Source organism: Onychostoma macrolepis, chromosome 02 (genome assembly GCF_012432095.1).
Source record: "Onychostoma macrolepis isolate SWU-2019 chromosome 02, ASM1243209v1, whole genome shotgun sequence".
Lineage (NCBI taxonomy): Eukaryota > Metazoa > Chordata > Actinopteri > Cypriniformes > Cyprinidae > Onychostoma > Onychostoma macrolepis.
The window spans coordinates 17,172,088-17,193,205 of NC_081156.1; the positions used below are offsets into that span (position 1 = coordinate 17,172,088).

The 21,118-nt window shown below is 36.3% G+C and overlaps 1 protein-coding gene across 4 annotated transcripts in view; it reads left to right on the forward strand.

The window, feature by feature from the left end:
- pld1a (phospholipase D1a) overlaps window positions 1-20,450 on the forward strand; it is a 38,647-nt gene extending 18,197 nt beyond the window's left edge. For all 4 annotated transcript variants that reach the window (XM_058752936.1, XM_058752944.1, XM_058752947.1 and 1 more), the window contains 20 exons: window positions 284-342; window positions 910-1,002; window positions 1,374-1,526; window positions 2,389-2,538; window positions 2,630-2,713; window positions 4,548-4,629; window positions 4,905-5,015; window positions 5,096-5,287; window positions 5,437-5,632; window positions 7,977-8,105; window positions 8,264-8,382; window positions 8,506-8,619; window positions 8,779-8,889; window positions 9,337-9,425; window positions 10,264-10,377; window positions 12,553-12,602; window positions 13,531-13,665; window positions 14,759-14,912; window positions 14,997-15,114; window positions 16,177-20,450. In XM_058752936.1, the coding sequence (XP_058608919.1) occupies window positions 284-342; window positions 910-1,002; window positions 1,374-1,526; window positions 2,389-2,538; window positions 2,630-2,713; window positions 4,548-4,629; window positions 4,905-5,015; window positions 5,096-5,287; window positions 5,437-5,632; window positions 7,977-8,105; window positions 8,264-8,382; window positions 8,506-8,619; window positions 8,779-8,889; window positions 9,337-9,425; window positions 10,264-10,377; window positions 12,553-12,602; window positions 13,531-13,665; window positions 14,759-14,912; window positions 14,997-15,114; window positions 16,177-16,401 (2,478 nt within the window). In that variant the 3' untranslated portion in view covers window positions 16,402-20,450. The remainder of the gene's footprint in view (window positions 1-283; window positions 343-909; window positions 1,003-1,373; window positions 1,527-2,388; window positions 2,539-2,629; window positions 2,714-4,547; window positions 4,630-4,904; window positions 5,016-5,095; window positions 5,288-5,436; window positions 5,633-7,976; window positions 8,106-8,263; window positions 8,383-8,505; window positions 8,620-8,778; window positions 8,890-9,336; window positions 9,426-10,263; window positions 10,378-12,552; window positions 12,603-13,530; window positions 13,666-14,758; window positions 14,913-14,996; window positions 15,115-16,176) is intronic.
- The last annotated feature ends 668 nt before the right edge of the window (window positions 20,451-21,118 follow it).

Below are 21,118 nucleotides of genomic sequence, written 5' to 3' on the forward strand. Positions count from 1 at the left end.
GATCAATATTAGAGATGGAGACAACGTGTCCTGAGTGTGTTAATGTGCATCTCTCTCTCTCTCTCTCTCTCTCTCACACTCACTCTCAGCGCTATTCAAGCAGCTTTAATCAAGGACATCTGTAATTCTCTCTCTTTCTCCCTCACATTCCTTTTTTCGTTCTCTCTCTTCCTCTTTAATACCCTGCAGGGGTCAATATAGCTGAGGATTTAGTGTAACTTCTTTTAATTGAAGCTACGTCTCTGTCTCACTGGTTTTAAGCAGAATTGTTTCTCTTTTGCAGATGGAGTTTATTGATGTGAGCCAGTTGTCCTTCATTCAGGACTTGGGCCCCAAAGGCTTGTAAGGACACACTCTATTTGTATTATTTAGTGAACTATATTGCCAACTTTATTTATTCAGGGTTTATTTATTTATTTACTTTTGCATTGTGACAGTAATGTCAACCAAGCAACACATTTTTAAGCATACGTTCTCATTATTACCGTATAATAATGTTATTTTTTATAATTTTGTATTATATTACAAAAAAGTATTGCAATGTTGTTTTAAATCAAATGTATAGCAGTATGTTGTACTATACTGTATTTTGTTTGAATTCAGTTTTATGGCAATATGACATATAAATACCCTAAAGGTCATGGAAATTTGGGAGGTGATGTGTTTTTTTATAAATGTTATGATGGAATACATGTCATGGTTCTAAAATGTGCTTAATTTTATGCAACATACTGTATAATTTATTATCTCATTTCTTATCTGACATATTTACATTTACATTGAGTCATGTAGCAGATGCTTTTATCCAAAGTGACTTACAAATGAGGAACATTATGACATATTACAGAGACATGTTATTAATGGGCTTCATGAGATTCACTTTTGCTCATACAAACCTGTATCTTTCAGAGAAGGCATTGTTTATAAAAGGTCAGGAGGTCACCGTATCCCAGGCATGAACTGCTGTGGCCACAATGAAGTCTGCTACCGCTGGTCCAAGAGGTAATTATTCATAAAACACAAAATCTATTGCTCAATTCCTCAAGTAAACCCCTTAAATGCATTCATGCAGTGAGGCTGTGCCCTTCACTTTGAGCTTTAACATTTGTGAGACTATTTAAAGCAGTGTTATCTGTAAAAATGCACAGTTCAGATAGAGCTGACAACCGTGCACACACACCGTACATTCTCTTTGAGTCTAGCGAGCTGTTTATCTCTGCTCCTCTGATAATGTGCTACTTTCATTCTCTGATTAAACCGACACTGTATCACTGCATTTCACTGCTGTCTGTATAATAATGCTTTAGAAATGCACACATTGACCTCATGGTTGTGATGGAGTCTAATGATGAAGTCTTTTGTGCTTTGTTTAGGTGGCTTGTTGTGAAGGACTCTTTTCTGCTGTACATGAAGCCGGACACAGGTGCCATTTCATTTGTCCTGCTGGTGGACAATGAGTTCAGTATCAAAATGGACTCCAAATACACAGATACCAAGCATGGAGTGAGCATAGAGAACTTGTCCAGGTGTGTTCACATAAACGAATACTTCACATCTAAAAATGAAAAATTGCTGAAAATTGACTCACCCTTAGGTCATCCAAGATGTAGATGAGTTTGTTTCTTCTTTGGAGCAGATTTGGAGAAATTACACAACTTGCTCCCCAATAGATCCGCTGCAGCGAATGGGTGCCGTCAGAATGTCCCAGTCCAACAGCTGATAAAAATATCACAATAATCCACAAGTAATCCACATGACTCGAGTCCATTAATTAACATCTTGTGAAGTGAAAAGCTGCATGTTTGTTAGACCTTAGTGTCCATCTAAAATACACATCCTCTATACATAATATTGATTTCTACAGTGAAAAAGTCATCTTGTCTGAATCAGGAGAGAAATATGTACAGATCAAGCAGCATTTACATGTGAAAACAGTCCAAAGCAGCTTTAAACAAATATGTTGGTGGATTTTGATGTGAACGAACAGAGATGATCTTTTTCACTAGAGGAAGACTTATTATGGATTATAGACTCGTATTTTGGCCAGAAGCAACAGTTTAAGTTAAAACAACGTAATGATGGATTGGTTCCTTACAAGACTTTAATTAATGGGCTGGAGTCATGTGGAGTCACATTACTTGTTGATTATAGAGATGATTTTATCAGCTTTTAAGAGTGCATTCCGACGGCACCCATTCACTGCGGAGGATCCACTGGTGAGCAAGAGATGTAATGCTAAATTTCTCAATATCTCTTTTGATGAAGAAACAAACTCAGCTACATCCTGGATTTTCATTTTGGGTAAATTCCTGTGAACTCAAACATATTGTCACTTATACAATATGTCTCTCTCAGTTTGCAGACAATTTGTGTTTATGTCTTGTGCAGGAAACTAGTGCTGAAATTCACTAGTTACAGACATGCACGGTGGTGGGGTCAGGCCATTGAAAGCTTTGCCCGGAAACATGGCAAAGCCTTTTTAAGGGCCCACCGCTTTGGATCATTCGCCAGAGAGGAGGAAAACATACCCTCTAAATGGTATATTTAATGATGATCTTCTTATTTAATCTAAGATCTAAGAGATCTTCTAACATGTAATATCTGCCAACTAAAAAAAATGAATGTCCAGGTATGTTAATGGAAAAACCTACATGGAGGATGTCGCAAATGCACTGGAGGAGGCCAAAGAGGAGATCTTCATCACAGACTGGTGGTATGTGCTCACCGTTTACCCTCCAACAAGAAAACATGTTCAGGCAGACAGACAGTCTCAGCCCAGCTCACACTATTGCTTGAGCCAATGTTGCTATCACAGGCTGGACAGATTGCTTTCACAAACAGAGCAATGTTTTGATAGCTCCACAGTGTTTACATTTTTTCTAGGAAATCAACCTAGAAATAGTGTACGTATAGTTGTGTGTGCGTATCAGCTGTGAAAAAGAAAGCAGAGATGACATGCCTTTCTCTTTTTTTTGTGGCACCAGTGGCAGTCTTGGCTTATTTGAGTGAGACAACATGGCCAGAGAAAAAAACCATTGTAACTATTTTGAAGTACTTTGAACTAGTTCTTTGTACAAGTTTAAAACGGAATAGTGTAGTGGATAAGTTTTTGTTTTTTGTGCAAAATGAGGATGAACAACAAAGTCTCCAGGTAGTATAAGTAAGAGCCTCAAACATCGACTAAAAGCAAGGCTGAATTGATTTTATGGTCTTCTTTAAATGAAAAATGTACTCTTTAATCTGATATGAAATGTTCTTTTGTTTTGTGTTAGTTTCTCATTGTTTGGTAATGCACTGTAGTGGAGTTGCTGCAGAATGTGTGGATGCGTGTATCAGGGGCTCAGAGTGGGAGGTGTATGTTACACAGCAAGACCAGTATCTCTCACTTCGCAGGTGTTGAGTTTCAGCGCTCCTTATTTCAAAAATATCTCTCATCGAATTGACTCAATGGTCTGATCCTCCATGTGTGAGGGAGTGGGTGGTTAAATGAGAAATCGCTGCATATTTTAATGTATTTTTGATGTAGTTGCACATGTAGAATATGAAATATCAAACATTCATTTGATGTAAACCCACAAGAAAACCTTTTTAATGCCATTTAGTATGAAAATGGTGTCAGATCTGAATGCATGTTTGCAATTAATTGTGGACGACTATTCCTTTCCTACACTTCATGCCCACTGGTTGAAACTTAAACCGCAGATAATATAGATACACTATTTGGATTAAAATATTATTTCACTTTTATTAATTAATTTATTTACATTTACATTTAATCATTTAGCAGATGCTTTTATTCAAAGCGACTTACAAATGAAGGCAATAATTATTAGGCAAGTTAATATTCTGATCTTTTTTTGTTTTTTTCAAGCACATTTTACCAATTCCAAACCACGTCAATCTTAATAACTACTATTAATTTTGTATTTAATCATTTATAAGCGATATATAATTGTCCATGAAGGCTGTAAGGGAAAAACTCCTCTAATATTCAGGTGTGCATAATTAATAAGCAGTTTTTCCTTTACAGAAAAAATTAGCCAAAAAAGAGATTTAACTCAGACTGAAAGTCAAAAATTATGAAATGCCCATGAGAAGGATGCAATACTAATGCAACATTAGAATTTGCAAAGTTAATGCATGACTATTGGACAGCGAAATGCTCATTGGGTCAGGCACGGTCAGAAAAAACGGGTGGAGAAGAAAAGACACATTAACTGCAAAAGAATTAAGAATTAAGGTGAAGAATTAGGTGTGACACCATCAGGAACCCTTTAGTCTCCTGTGCCACCATTTTCCAAAACTGCAACCTAACTGCAGTCTCCTAATAATTATGCATGCACTGTAGAAGCAATCAAAACAGCAAAAGAGCAACAATATATAAGTGTTGTGACAAGTCCTGGTTAGTCTTTTCTGTTCAATTTATAATAATGTTCACAGTAAGACCCAGGAACATATATTAAGAAATTAATTTATGTCCATTTTAATTTAATCAGTGTGCTTGTGGTATGCTGTATGTGCTATATGATTGTATTTGTAATGTGCAGGCTGAGCCCTGAGATCTTTCTGAAGAGGCCTGTAGTGGAAGGCGATCGCTGGAGGCTCGACTGCATTTTGAAGCGCAAGGCTGTAAGTCCTCTGAATGTTATTCAAGTGCATTTGTCCCTGGTGCCATGCTTATAATTTAACATGAATATTAAGTGGGATATACAGTAACATATTCAGGTTCAAAGTAAGGTTATTTAATTTACTTATTTAATTTATTTTCCATCTGTTTAACTTTATTTTATTTATTGATTTACTTACAGTATGCATTTACTATGTATGTTTACTTTTTAATTTATTCATTTGCTTGTTTTTCACTTAAATATTAACTTATTTAATGATTTTATTTACTTATTTAGCAACAAGGAGTGAGGATCTTTGTTATGCTGTATAAGGAAGTGGAGTTGGCACTTGGCATCAACAGTGAATACAGCAAAAGAACACTAGTGCATCTTCACCCAAATATTAAAGTAAGCTATTTGTGATTTGATATGCTTTTGCATCTTATGTGACGACTTATGCGATTGTAACTGTTCTTTTCTCTTTACAGGTGATGAGGCACCCTGATCACGTGTCCTCCTCTGTCTACTTATGGGCACATCACGAGAAGATTGTAGTCATCGACCAATCGGTTGCTTTCGTTGGGGGAATTGACCTTGCGTATGGCCGCTGGGATGACCGTGAGCACCGACTAACCGACGTGGGAAGTGTAACACGCTCTGTCGCTCAAGCCATGGAGCAGGTTCGAGACATCATCATGTCAATGCTACATTAATTGTGCCACACCCATGGATAATGCTCATTTTGGCTTTGAAGTTTGCAGTTATAGACTGTGATTTCATGTTTCTGCCGGTTATAATGAAGTGGAATTATGTCTGTTTTGGGACTCAGGGACTGGATTCATCCACACCCAGGAAAAAAGTGTCCACCAGTGGAAACAGCAGCCGGTCGATGGCTGGTGACTCAGTGGACCTGCCCAAACTAAAAGGCATTGGCCGCACTCGCAAAACACGTTTCAGTCTGTACCATCACATCCAACGAGGCCTTCACCACGCTGACAGCATCAGTAGCATCGACAGCACAAACAGTAAGAGTCTCTTTCATGACCAAACTCTAAATGATTCCACAATACAGTTTGTGTTTGGATCATTTCTGTGATGTTCTCTGAGTCTGCTGATGACTAATTCCTCTATGACCTTAACAACTAAAAAAAAAAGAATTCTTAAAGGGATAGTTGACTGAAAAATGAATAGTGTCATTGTTTACACTCCCTCGTGTCGACTAACTTTCCAAGTACTGGTCACATTTTTTTTCCAGTTACAGTAATTATAATACATGGGATTGGACTGGACTGTCACTTTTTTGTTTATAGGTGTTCAGATCCACATTGCAATTTTTTGGCAACCTGCTTGTTTCACTTGTCAATCACATGAATTCTTCTGTAAAGCTACAGTACTGTGAAAAGTTTTAGGCACTTGTGTAAAAATGCTGTAAAGTGTGGATGCTTTCAAAATAGATTTTATTTATCAATTAACTTCTATCACATTGATTTAAATAGGATAATATTGTACAATTTTTATATTAAAATGCAAAGAAAATGTATTCCATTAGTTGTTATTAACAACATAAGTGAATTAAGCATTACATTATGTTAGGGTTTCCCAAACTGGGGTTTGTGAGTTTAATGGAAAAACTAATAATTTATTAATTTATTCATTTAGTCATTCATTTTTATAATTTAGTCATAAAAATGTAAAATTTAAAATATCATCAATCAAAATGAAACCCTAACTAAAAAATGAGTTTACCTGCATGTCATGTAGGCATTTTAGAAAGGAAAAATTTTAAAGGTTAAATAATTAATTGCTATTGGTTGAATATATGTAATCAAGCAATCAATAAAAAAGTAATTGCAGTCTGATAACGAGTATTTTAAAATGTAATTTAATCTAATTACAGGTACTTCATTTTTAAAAATATGATTTTGTAATCCAGATCCAGACCCAGCTCTGTCCTTGTGCATATAAATATATGTGCATATCACTGGATTATTACAATAGGTAGCAAATGGAATATTTGTAAATGTAAACTGTTATTTCCTACTGACGAACTATAGCAAAAGATAGAAATAACTGGCTTAAAACTAAAACTTTTATTTTTGGGGGGGGTGAAAATGGACTTTTGCACAGTACTGTGTGTATATATGTGTGTGTGTATATATATATCTATATATATAATTTTAATGATATTTTTTCACTTCATCCAGCTTGCAATTTTCTTAATCCAATTTTCACGAAATACTGAAATTCTGTTATAGCTCTAGATTATCTGAATCAGTAAATGGGGAAAAAGGTCAAAAATTCTGTTACTTGTCAATGTCAGTCAGTCTGTGGATCTTGTCTGTATTTTTCTTCTCTGTTGGATGTGCAGTGATGCTTATCCTCTCTGGCTGATGGTAGGTGTAGCTTTAGACACCCTGCCCAGGCTCGAGCGATTGCCCTATCCTTTTTTTTTTTTGCTTTAGCTCTTTCTGTTTGTTCTCCCTGCCATAGAAGACACACACATAGATTGGTTTGCAGTCTGTCTGAGAGAGGATTAAGTGTATTTGAGACTGGCTTAAAGACTAGACAGCAGAGATATGCTTTAATGAAATTACTTTGACCTCAGGGTAGATTTCATTTGTCGCTGATTCTTACACTAAAATCATATTAATTTGCTATTAAGATAACCAGTCCTTTGTTTCCCACAAATTTTTCAGTTCTAAATTATGGTGTGACGTTGTGGATAAATGTAAAATATTACTACACGTGCAGTGGCTATCAATGTCAGTAATCTGATGTTTGTTTGGACTGATGTCAGCTATTTAACTATTGCTGAACTGTTACTAAAACTCTTTTCATTTGCAACATGTACGTTTCAGCGTACACGGTGGGGTTTCAGAAGAGACCGCACTAAAATTATAAGCAGCATAATTTTTAAATCTAAATACATTTACTGAAATATTCAGAATTCTGCATTGTTTTAGGTAAATGATAGCTCCTAATATATAATGAGTTATAGGAGTATAGGAATTATATTCGATTAAAACATTTTAAGTAATTTATATTTAAGTAAAACTATATTTAAATGATTTTCACTATTTTATTTTTTTAAATATTGTAATATAATTTTAATATACATAAATAATTTCATAAAAATACAATTTAATCATTCATCATGCATTTTGAATCATATATATATATATATATATATATTGTATTCTGTATATCTTTTATTCTTTTGCATATGGTGTGTATTTGTCTATAGTATGCCTGTGGTTACACTATTCATGAAAAAAGAATAAGTAGATTTGAAAGTAACTCGCAAGTCATTTTATTTCAAAAGCTCCTTTGACTTGTATAGCTGTTTTGTTTGTCTTGTGTGTTGTTCAGAGAGTGGCTCAGTGCACAGTCTTCAGACAGGAGTGGGAGAGCTGATGGGAAACACGCGCTTTTGGCACGGCAAAGACTACTGCAACTTTGTCTACAAAGACTGGGTTCAGCTGGACAAGCCTTTTGACGGTGAGCCACACGCTTTATTGCCTGGCCGCTTTTTGTTTTCTTAATTTCAATGATCATTAATCCAGGTAGTCCAAGGTTAATTGTGTTATTAAATGCAGTCTTTTCAATGCATTTCAGATGTTTACGATCCTCCTTTTTAACAATGTGCTCGACTATAGATTTTATTGACAGGTACACAACCCCCAGAATGCCCTGGCATGACATCTCTTCAGTGGTGCATGGGAAAGCAGCCAGAGATGTGGCCAGGCATTTTATACAGCGCTGGAACTTCACCAAGGTGAGAATACTTTAAATTTATGTTTGACAAGCTTTTGAATTTTCTTCTGTGTGTTTCCTGAACTTTACCTTTAGCTGTGACATTTTTAGGAAGCATTATTAACAGATTTTTTTTCTCCTTTAGATAATGAAGCCAAAGTACAGATCACTCTCCTACCCATTTCTCCTCCCCAAATCTCACAGCACTGCCAATGATATAAAGTACCAAGTGCCAAACTGTGTCCAGACCAAAGTCCAGGTGAGAACGCATTAATGGCTGTATGGTAGCTGTAGCTCTTAGAGCGTGAAACTAGGAACATCATAGACCTGCTGATAAAAATGGATACCTTGCATGCACACTAAGTAACTTTGCCATAAATGCCCATAAAAATGGCTATAAATGTAAATGGTCTCTCAGGTTCTGCGGTCAGCTGCAGACTGGTCGGCGGGAATCAAGCACCATGAGGAGTCAATTCATAATGCCTATATTCAGGTCATTGCCAAGAGCAAGCACTTCATCTACATCGAGGTACACAATCCCCCATTTTTACTTTGTCTGTCTGTCAGCGTTCAGTGATGTGATTCAAATGTGCTGACAGCTATTTAGTAGTTTAGATGCAAAATGTGTAATAAGTTATAAAACACCGTTGACATTTCAGTTGCTTCATATTATTGGTAAATGACATGCAGCAGTGGTTGTCAGAGCATATCAGGGGAGATGCCAAGAATGATTCAGTGGAAATTCTAGAAGAACCATGACTTGGATATTCGCCAAGTAAAAACAAACAAATAAAATCTATACAATTGGAAATGTATTTTAAGAGGACTTTATAGTAAGAGATGATACGAAAACTTAAATAATCATATTTTTTTTCTGTGGAAATGCACTGTAGCCTCTCAGAAGTAAAATGTGTTCACCTCTGTAACATGCCTGATGAATTAAACTGATTGTTCTTGTTTCATTGCATCATTTCAGAACCAGTTCTTCATCAGCTGTGCCGATAACAAACATGTTTACAACAAGATTGGTGACGCCATTATTGAGCGAATCATCAGAGCTCACAAGTAAGTGTGAGAATCCTAATGCATTAACACTGATTGTTGATCATTGCTGTTAATTGGACCAGAGTTCAGTTCATTTCATATCATTTAATTTCATTTCAAACTGGAATTGCTAGGAATTTTGCCCCGAAACATGTTTAACACAATTTGTACAGTATAACTGTATTATCATGTTGGGTTATTCAAAAATTTTTGTTACTCCCTCAAAAATATGACACCTTTGTGCATGCATTTCAACACATGCAAACAAACCCATCCTTTCTGCATATATCCTTATCACCCAAACATATTAGTAGAGCTTCACTTCTTCAATAAAATCAACAGTAAATTACCACCTTCTCCCATACTAATGCAGTCCTGGCAACTGCAGTTCCTTGTGAAGTATGTGATTTACAGGAGACACAAGTCTCTCTCCACTGCTGTCATACTCATAGTCTCAGCTGCAGAGACAGGCCTGTCTTTAACGCACACTGACAGCTAATGAGAAGCCAGCACCTGCCACGGCACTGATGTGAGCCAGACATGGGCTGTGGACACGCCACTCTTCATTTAGTCATTCCAAGCATTGCCCCCAATACTGAAATACTGCACTGTTGTTTGTGCTGTAACAATGCTGGCATGTGCTTAAAGAGCTCTCTGGGAGAAGAGCCATTCGTAATGACTTTATAATCATGGAGGCAGCACACAGAATGAACAAAAGGAAATGCCGCTAAAGAGAAATGGGTTGGAAAGGATGTTTTGCCATTTAATAGCAATGGAAGTGAGGATATTTGATTTAAGAATAAGCATGTGTGTATTTACATGGATTTATTGGATTGATGTTTGCTGTAATGTGTCGCAGGGAGAAGAAGTCGTTCCGTGTGTATGTGGTGACTCCCCTGCTGCCTGGATTCGAGGGAGACATTTCCACAGGAGGAGGAAATGCACTCCAGGCTGTTATGCATTTCAACTACAGGTAGGAATGAATCCGCTGCTGTGCACGTGTCTTTGAGCAAAAAAAAGGGCAGCTCAGGTCAGACAGTAAAAATCGCACCACCTGAGTCTCATACAGAGTTTGGGGCTCCAAAAAATTGAATGGTATTGTGATCCCACATGAATCTTTTTTGAATTATTATTTTGCAGTATAAAAAAATAAAACAATAGTTAATTTTAGGCAGGGTGAGGCATGTTTAATTAAATAGCTCATTTCATACATAGATTCATTTCTTTTCACTGCAGGGGATTATTTATTATTATAAAATCAGATTGACTGTTCAAAAAAATCTGGCCAGATCTAATTGTTCATTGGTTTTGATGGTAATGGTGCAAAGGTGCATGAGACTTTAGCAATAGATGTTTTACTATTAATGATTATTTTTCTGAGGGCAGTATCAAAATTTGAGCACTTAGAACGTTAAAAATCTGGAAAGGGCAAAAAAAAAAACACCAAAAAAAAAAAACACATGAAATCTTATCTTGTCTATCCATCTGATCTGTCTGATCTCAGTAAATGGTGTCGTATTTAAATATTTATATTTAAAACCACTTTTGAAGGTAGATGTCAAGTGGTGTTTGTTTTTCTGCAAAAGTTTGAAAAGACTGCGATTATTTTCAGTGCAATTTAGTCAGTGACATCAACAGTAACAGTAAGACTATAATGACACAAAAAAATTCAGTTTCAAATAAATGCTATACTTTTGAAATTTCTATTCATCAAAGAATCTTATATTGAAAAAATATATCGCAGATCTAACACTGATAATACGTAATGTTACTTGGGCAGCAAATCAGCATATTAGAATGATTTCGAACGGGTCACGTGACACTGAAGACTGCAGTAATGATGCTGAAAATTCAGCTTTGCCAACAGAGGAATTAATTACTTTTTTAAATATATTAAAATTGAAAACAGTTATTTGAAATGTAATATTTCACAATATTACTCCTTTTTTTTTTTTTTTTTTGCACTGTATTCTTAATCAAATAAATGCAGCCTTGATGAGCATAAGAAATGTCAAAAAACTTTTTGAACATTAAGAAAAACTTAAATTGTATTGTTTTTTTTTTTTTTTATAGTTGAAGACAAAAAGAAAGGAAAAAAAAGTAATGTACTCTATGGGAGAACTTGATTGCTTTCATGATAATCTGTTTGGGCCATGTAGATGTGGAATATGTTATACTATAATTATTTTGCCTAAAATTATTTTTTCATTTGCAGAAAATAATATAGTTTCAGTGACCGACAATGCTCTTACATTACATTGGCTTGTTTTCTTTCTCAGTACCATTTACTGAGAAATCATTCACATTCCAGGGACATTTATTAACATTTATTATTTATTAAGTAAATGTGGTCGGTGTTGTTTTCAAGTGGAAAACCAAGCGTGTCATGTACACAGAGCTCGACTTGACCGTCTGTTTCTGTTTCTGCAGTGTCATTCATGAGTTCACAGCAGTAGTTGGGTTCCCAGTGACGCAGTTAGTGCTTCCTCTTTAGTGAACTCAGGCACATTCTCTCCTCTCCTCCCCTGATTAAGTTTTAATGAGTCTGACAACACGCTAAACAGCTTCTTTCAACTCTATCAGAGAGGCAGCGCGAGCAGCCCTGATCTACCAGACGAGCCTGCTTTCATCCTGCAGTCAGGCATGATCATCATCATCTCCACGATAACCTTCCGATCACGCTCTCTGCATATCATTTGGATGAAAGCAGGAATTTGTCAAAGAAAATTGTAAATGTCGCTGATGTGAGGATAATGACCCGTGTTAGACAGTGCACCTTTTGTTTTCCAGTGCCAGCTTACCAATTCATTCCATTACACACGTAAGAGGCACAGCCAAGTGTTAAAAGCTTGTTTCACTCGTCTGGAAAATAAATGGAAATAAGCAGTGCTTCAGTGTCACAGTAAAAATGGAAAACTGCTGCAAGGTTTATTTATTAATTTATTAGGGGGTTTTATGCCAGTAAATTTCCTTTTCTGCAGCTCCGTGTTACATTTTACATGGCAAGACAGGTTTAGTGTATGAGCTTGCTTTTTGTTAGAGAATGATAATGTCAAGTTATTGAGAGAACACAATGAGCTGTCATAACGGTACGATTGCATTTGAAAAAAAAAACATGTAATCATGGCCTGAATGTCTGCTTTTGTAGGACCATGAACAGAGGAGAGCACTCCATAATCGCTCAGCTGAAGAAAGAAAGTAAGTCTGAGTGTTTCCATCCCTCTTCTTTCTCTTTCTCTCTCTGTACGTGTCAGATGTTGGGGAAGGAATGGTAAGCTGACGTGATTGTGACATAATTTAATGTGAACCTGACTCTGTGGTGGTAATGAGTTCTCTTCTGTGGTTTACCACAACATTGCAACATACTGTATAAGACAAGTGAACACAATTTTCAAAATGTGCTAAATGGTTGCATACAGTGGATGACACCAGTAATTGATTGTCTGCTTGCGCCAATAATGAGTTGAGGTGGAATTTATGAAACTGTTGCGCTAAACTCGTAGATTTACACTTGCTTATGAAGGATTTATGATGGAAGGAACACCCAGTGTTTAGTGTTGGCCTTCATTTTATTTTTTATTTCTTTCTTTCCTTTTTAGTTTATTTATTTGCAAAGCTTAAACAAAAATGCAACATTATAGAACAAGAGGATGAATACAGAGAGAAAGAAAATACAATTATTTAAAATTGTATATAATATGGGAAGTTTTAAAGCTTTTTTTTTATTGGAGATGATGATAGTAAACACAAATCTGAAGGTTTGTGAGTTACTGAAAAGATAATTAAATCTTAAAAATGAAAATTGAAATTTAACATTTTAAAATCAAAACAATTTTTACTTGCATAAAAAAATGAAATTATATATACAATATATCACTATTGTGACCGGTGGGATTAAATGAGTTAATAACTTAAAATATTATATTATAATTTGAAATATTAACTTAAAATCTCAAGGTTAAATAGCGTGTCAAACGGATTCGATTTGGAAAACATTTGTCAAACCCTCAGGTAACATTCTGTCTTTCTAAAATCTAAAGTCTAAATGGCAAGAGACACCTTTGTTTTCATTGGATTGGTGTTCATTCTGTTTTTCACCCAATTCTCTCTCTTTATACCCCCACAGTGGATGACCAATGGATGAACTACATCTCTATTTGTGGTCTGAGGACTCATGCGGAACTGGAAGGCAGACTGGTGACTGAGCTCATCTATGTTCATAGCAAACTGCTCATTGCTGATGACAACACTGTCATTATTGGTGAGTTAACAATGTTACATCCCCATGCCTGCTTTTCTCTGTAATTGTTAAGCAGCTCGCTGTGCATAATTTCTTTATGGCTAGAGCTTTATACTGCCCCCTTGTGGAGGACTGTGGTAATTTTGAAGGACAGACGGTGAGGCCACACATAATCATTGACCTGGCAAATAAATAGCTGGTTTTCACGTTTGCCCACTCATTTCCCTAAAATAGTATATTTAGATTGACGTCAACAGATTTTGCATCCAGTTTTAATGAGGAAAATATTGTGGTCTGTGTAGTTTACACATGACTGCACTGCCAGATGTGCAGTATTGACATTTGCTCTGCTGCTAAAACTAAAAACTATCTTCATGTCTCTGTTTTCTGAAAGACTTGTCACATCTGTAAAAACAAAAAAAAAAGTTCAAATAATACTTTGTACAAGGAGCGGAGGAAACTCATAAAAGATAAGCGAGTGTCATTTCAGATAAAGCTTTAGATTTCTGTCAAAGATACAAGAAATCAAATGAAGAAAGCCATAGATCAGGAGGCGGCAGATGGGAACATTTAGCCGCACACTGGAATTGAGTTATCTCTGATTCTGTAGGTGGAAGGATTCGTGTGCTATTGAATTAAATGCCTCGAGATCCAATCACTTATAAAACAATGAATAAAATTGAATCGCAGAGTATTAAAAAAATCTTTTGTTGTCTGTGATTTATTATTCGTCTTGATATTTTAGATTAAGCGAGTCATGTCCAGTGTGTGTTTCCTTTTAGCACACTGTATTTGTTTTTTTTTGTATTTTATAGTTATTGCAATTTATGAGACAAGTCAGACTTGTTTTGCTTTTAAAGCTACTAGGCATTTTTATATATTCATTTAAAATTTTTACCAGGATTTTTTATTTATTTTTCTTAATAAAATGTTCAATTACATTTGTATAGGTTTGATTGAATATATATATATATATATATATATATATATATAAATATAAATATAAATATATATTTATTTATTTATTTTTATTTTTTTTTTTTAATTGATTTAGTGTTAAATCACCATAAACAAAATCCAAATATTGTTTATTTTTAATTTATTTATTTTACAGGCTCTGCCAACATCAATGACCGCAGCATGTTGGGGAAAAGGGACAGCGAGGTAGCAGTGATTTTTGAAGATTCAGAAACGACGCCATCAGTGATGGATGGTCAAGTGTACCAGGCTGGCAAGTTTGCTCTGCAGCTCAGACTGGAGTGCTTCAAGTAAGATCTGGGGGAAGCCAACCATCCTAGTGTTAGCAAAACAACTGAGTCACAGCTGAAACTCTTTGTTTTGTCATAAACCAGAACCATTCTTGGTGCCTTTGATGATCCAACCATTGATGTCAGTGACCCCATCAGCAACGGATTCTACAAAGACGTCTGGATGAGCATTTCGGGTCGGAACGCCACCATCTACGAGAAGGTGCGTGCGATTCCTTGTGTCTTTCTCCACTCGCTCCTGGGCATGTAATGGAATGGCTACTTTCTATCTTCCTATTACGTGGAGCATTTGAATGATGATTTAGAGGTGTTGCTCGGTCATTTGTCAGATAGGTATTGCTCTCAATCACCGCTGAGGCTCTCAGACTCAGTTGGCTGTTTGGCAGTCTCATTGCAGGCCAGTAATAATGAGGCTTAATGGAATGAGAGAATCTTATTCTGAGCCGCCATTGTAGTGTGGCAATTTCAGTAAATACCTCTCACACATCAGCAACGCAACCAAATGTTTCACACGTATACACACACAATTAGGCCTCTATTCTATTCCATTCCATTCCATAAAATAAAAAAGTTTATTTTGAATTAATTATTTTGAAAATGATTTTGTCATTAAAAAATACAAAGGTTTTTTTATGTAAGGTTTGAGTAAAAACAACTCCCTTTATCATGGTAATCTTCATAACCTTCTATCATCAGACTTTTTTTTAAAACATTTTATTATATATATTTATTAATGGTGATAATTACACCTGCATATTTCTAATATGCCATTACCATATGGAACCTAGGTTTTGCATAGTAATAGAACACTGCAAAATTGGTTTATGGTTATGAAGATGAATAAAAGCCCAACAACAAATACTTTCTGCACTTTTACTTTTATAAATAAAAGTAAATAAAATCTTTAGATACAACCATTTGTTTTTTAGTTTGTGTGCACTTTAATATTATTTTAGTATTATTTATATATTATTATAATTTTTAATAGTATTTTGAATGAGCTTTAATACCTAATTTTTATGTTTTAGTTATTTATATTTATATTTACGTTTTAGTAATTTTGTTTTGTGCTTTAGCCATGTATTTTTTTTTTTTTCAGGTTTAGTTTTAGTTATTTTAATACTTCAATTTTAGTTCCTATAGTTGCCAAAAAAATTGTCATGATCATAATAAAATGAATTTCTCATCTGTTCTGAATTTCCAAATACAATGTAAGCAGCAAAAAAAACAACAACTGAGAACTGTTGATGTGGTGGCATTGCAGGTTTTCCGCTGTCTGCCCTCAAGTCTGGTAAGGAACAACCAGGAGCTCATGAACTTCCAGTTCAAACAAGGTCTTGATAAAGAGGACCCTGTTAAAGCTCAGGAGCTGCTGATGAAGATTAGAGGCTTCCTGGTCCAGTTCCCACTGGAGTTCCTCTGTGAGGAGAACCTCATGCCCTCAGTAGGTACCAAAGAAGCCATGGTGCCCACTGAGATCTGGACCTGATGGCACCAAATGAGAAGCACAAAAACGACAATCCACTTCCAACATGAGGGGTAAAACAAAGGCACCACTGTGGTGGACACAACTTCTCCAGTCGATATGAAGGAGCAAAGGATATTAAGACAAACTGTCCGTCCATTGTCAGACAATTTCATATATATAAATGTACATAATGATATTTTATAAGTGATTATCAGCACATATTGTGCTTTTATACTATAATGTATTTAATGAAAGTCGCCTCTCTGAGATACCAAACAGAAGGGCTTTTTAAATAAATATTTTAATTCTAATGGATTTGATTTTTATTGCTATAGCTGGCTCATTTTTAGAGGCAGCACTCAAAGTGAAGGGCAAAATGGAGAGTGGAAGGCCTGTCAGATATAATTTTGTCACTGCAGCCCATTCTTCAGTACGGCGTCCCCAGTGGAAGCGCATCCATGACAGGCTGAGTACAGTGATATGTGTTTCGTGTCTGGTGAACCTGCTCTTAGACCGAGTCTGCAGAGGCTTTTACTGTCCAGCCTCGCTGCCTGTGTCTAAGTGTCAGTGCTCTGGGGAGACCAGACAATCTGTCTGTGAATTAAAGTGCTGAGTAACTGAGGGAAATTATTGCCTCTCAACACCAAACAGCGACACGTGGCGTCAAATCTTACATTTTCCCCTTCACAAATGTGGCAGAGGTCTTTTTTCACGAGTCAGCGCTTGTTGCCATTTCAAATTGTCCCTTGGTGTTTGAATATCATTGGGTCAGCCATTTTCTACAGTTTGCCACTCTTATTCTTGGTGATATTTTGATATGTTTTTAGTTCTTGTGATTTATATCTGTTCTTTTTTTCCCCTGAAATAAAAAGTACAGGTGCTGGTCATATAAATAGAATATCATCAAAAAGTTGATTTTATTTCACTAATTCCATTCAAAAAGTGAAACTTGTATATTATATTCATTCATTACACACAGACTGATATATTTCAAACGTAGAGCTTACAGCTCATGAAAGTCAAAAATCAGTATCTCAAAATATTATAATATTTACATTTGAGTTTGAATAAATGACCATCCCTACAGTATAAATTCTGGGTATCTCTTGTTCTTTGAAACCACAATAATGGGGAAGACTGCTGACTTGGCAATGATCCCGAAGACAAACATTAGCCCCTTTCACATAGTAATACCAGTAAATTGCCGTAAAATTACCAGAACGACTTTACCGGTAAATTCAAAACTGCGCTGTTCACACAGGCAACAGCATTCCGTCTTTTTTCCGGTAAAGCACCATTCACACATCGGTTTTAAATTACCGGTAAATTCTGTGACATCATAAAACGGAAATGACCTCTAAACGGCTGCGCCTCACGGTGTTGTGTTTGTAAACATGGAGGGGTAAACGCGATCAGTGTTTTTGTTGATGTTTTCATTTGTGTGCCAAATGTTCACGTTCATGCTGCTTCTTTTGGCCCAAAGATATCGCACGACTTCAAACACAGCGCAGAGTAAATGCGTCATCTGCATCAGAATGTTATGATTGGCCCAGAGCCGTTGAATTTTGAATTCTTACGTCACCGCGTTCTGAACTCGTACGTGCTCATACCGGTAATTTTCCTTCTGCGTTCACACACAGCAGAATTCCGGCAATTAACTGGTAATGTTACAACTTCTCATACCGGTAAATTGCCGGAACGAATTTACTGGTATTTTTGAAAAGGTCCTGTTCACACATGATCTCTTTACGGCAATTTACCGGTAATTTTCCGGAAAAGTCTGTATGTGTGAAAGGGGTTATTGACACCCTCCACAAAGAGGGTAAGTCACAGAAGGTCATTACTGAAAGGTGTGGCTGTTTACAGAGTGCTGTATCAAAGCATATTAAATGCAAAGTTGACTGGAAGGAAGAATTTGGGTAGGAAAAGGTGCACAAGCAACAGGGATGACCGCAAGCTTGAGAATACTGTCAAGCAAAGCCGATTCAAACACTTGTGAGAGCTTCACAAGGAGTGAACTGAAGCTGGAGTCAGTGCATCAAGAGTCACCACGCTCAGACGTCTTCAGGAAAAGGGCTACCAAGCCACTTCTGAACCAGAGACAACGTCAGAAGCATCTTACCTGGGCTGTGGAGAAAAATCACTGGACTGTTGCTCAGTGGTCCAAAGTCCTCTTTTCAGATGAAAGTAAATTTTACATTTCATTTGGAAATCAAGGTCCTAGAGCCTGGAGGAAGAGTGGAGAGGCACAGAAATCCATGTTGCTTGAAGTCCAGTGTGAAGTTTCCACAGTCTGTGATGATTTGGGCTGCCATGTCATCTGCTGGTGTTGGTCCACTGTGTTTTCTGAAGTCCACAGTCAACGCAGCCATCTACCAGGAAATTTTAGAGCACTTCATGCTTCCTTCTGTTGACAAGCTTTATGGAGATGCTGATTTCATTTTCCAGCAGGACTTGGCACCTGCCCACACTGCCAAAGGTACCAAAAGCTGGTTCAATGACCATAGTGTTACTGTGCTTGATTGGCCAGCAAACTCACCTGACCTGAACCCCATAGAGAATCTATGGGGTATTGTCAAGAGTAAGATGAGAGACACCAGACCCAACAATGCAGATGAGCTGAAGGCCACTATCAGAGCAACCTGGGCTCTCATAACACCTGAGCAGTGCCACAGACTGATCGACTCCATGCCACGCCGCATTGCTGCAGTAATTCAGGCAAAAGGAGCCCCAACTAAGTATTGAGTGCTGTACATGCTCATACTTTTCATTTTCATACTTTTCAGTTGGCCAAGATTTCTAAAAATCCTTTCTTTGTATTGGTCTTAAGTAATATTCTAATATTTTGAGATACTGATTTTTGACTTTCATGAGCTGTAAGCTCTAATCATCAAAATTAAAAGAAATAAACATTTGAAATATATCAGTCTGTGTGTAATGAATGAATATAATATACAAGTTTCACTTTTTGAATGGAATTAGTGAAATAAATCAACTTTTTGATGATATTCTAATTATATGACCAGCACCTGTACTGTATGGGAATACACTACCATTCAAAGTTTGGGATCAGTAAGAGTTTTTAATGTCTTTAAAGACGTCTGTTATGCTCACCATGGCTTCATTTAACTGTAATTACAGTAAAACAGTAATCTTGTGAAATATTATACAATTTTAAAACAGTTTTCTGTTTTAATATATTTTAAACAGTAATTTCTTACTGTTATGTTAATACAAAATTTTCAGCAGTCATTACTCCAGTTTTTAGTCACATGATCCTTTAGAAATCATTCTAATATGCCAATTTGGTGCAGAAACAAGAAACATTTCCTATTAATGTTGAAAACAGCTATGCTATTTATTATTTTTCTGGAAACTTGATACATTTTTACAGGATATAAGACATTTATTTGAAATAAAAAATCTTAAATGTGTTTACTGACCCCAAACTTTTGAATGTTAGTTTTTCAAAATTTGCAACCGATTTTACTGCCATAATGCGACTCGTTTCTCATTTCTGTGACTCATTTCTAGTTGGAGAAAATGTGCATTATAAATCTGAATGTAGCCAAATCAAAAGTGGGCACACTAAAATAATGATAGTCTAAAAAATAAATAGTCTATTTTGTTTAAAATCAAGACTTTTTTTTCTTTGAAAAAGATGCTCTTATTATGTTTGATTTGTGCAAGACTTCAAGTTCACAAAATCATCTAGCATAGCTTCTGAATCTGTTATAATAGAAGAGATGAGAATGTTGTTCAGCATTCATCAACATGTTATTTCTGTTTATTTCAACATGTATCACTGGGTTTGAAGATTCAAGCTTGCCGCATCTGCCCTCAGTTGGTGACCGCAAAGCCAAACCCGACTGAATTACATGGAGCTCACTGGGAGAAACAACTCCTGTGCCACCTTTTCTAGCACATTTCATAACCAGCATGTTGTCTGTAGTTTTGTTAACTGTGAATTTGGGTTGTGACAGACAAGGTATCTTTAGCCGTGACTCCAGTGTAAATGCATTTGTTCAGAAATTTGCACTAAATAAATTTCAAATAAATTGTAAAAACTGTTAGTTGTGTGAATGGTTTCCTTGGGGTGTTTTACTGCAATAGATGATCTTAAATCATATTCTAATGTTGTCTTATTTTCCATTTTAACACCAAAATGCAATCAAAACATGCCCTTTAGGCACCAACGGCTGGGACAGAGGTTTAAAAATATGAGTTGTATCCTCGTGAACATTAGTTTGAACGCCGTCGTTTCGCAGGGGAACTGGCTCTGATGCGTGCCCAAACCTGGAAGTCTTGAAACACAATCATTATGAAGCAATTTAAATGCAAATCTGGCCACTGGCTCGTCCCCAAACGTGCCTCATTGGACGAGACACCTGATAGAGAGCGGCCAACGTTACGTTAATGACATCCTCTGAGTGGAATCATGTTCGGAGGTATTGAAATCAAGAGTGAAAAGAGTTGATGGATTATCTCTGTGACCTTAATGGCTTCGTATCATTTATGGTCTAAAAGCCTTCAACCGACACAACACCATCCAGACCCTGAGCATTTGGTTTCTTCAAGAGATATCTGGTCAATTGCTGAGCTGTCATGCCTCACTAACTACATGTCATTTGAAAACAGGATCACTGTCTCAATTACTGTGTACTGTAGTTCTATGGTATTGTGCAATGGCTCATTAAACAGATTGTCCTCTTCTGAAATGAGAAAAGCAGTCTCTGGC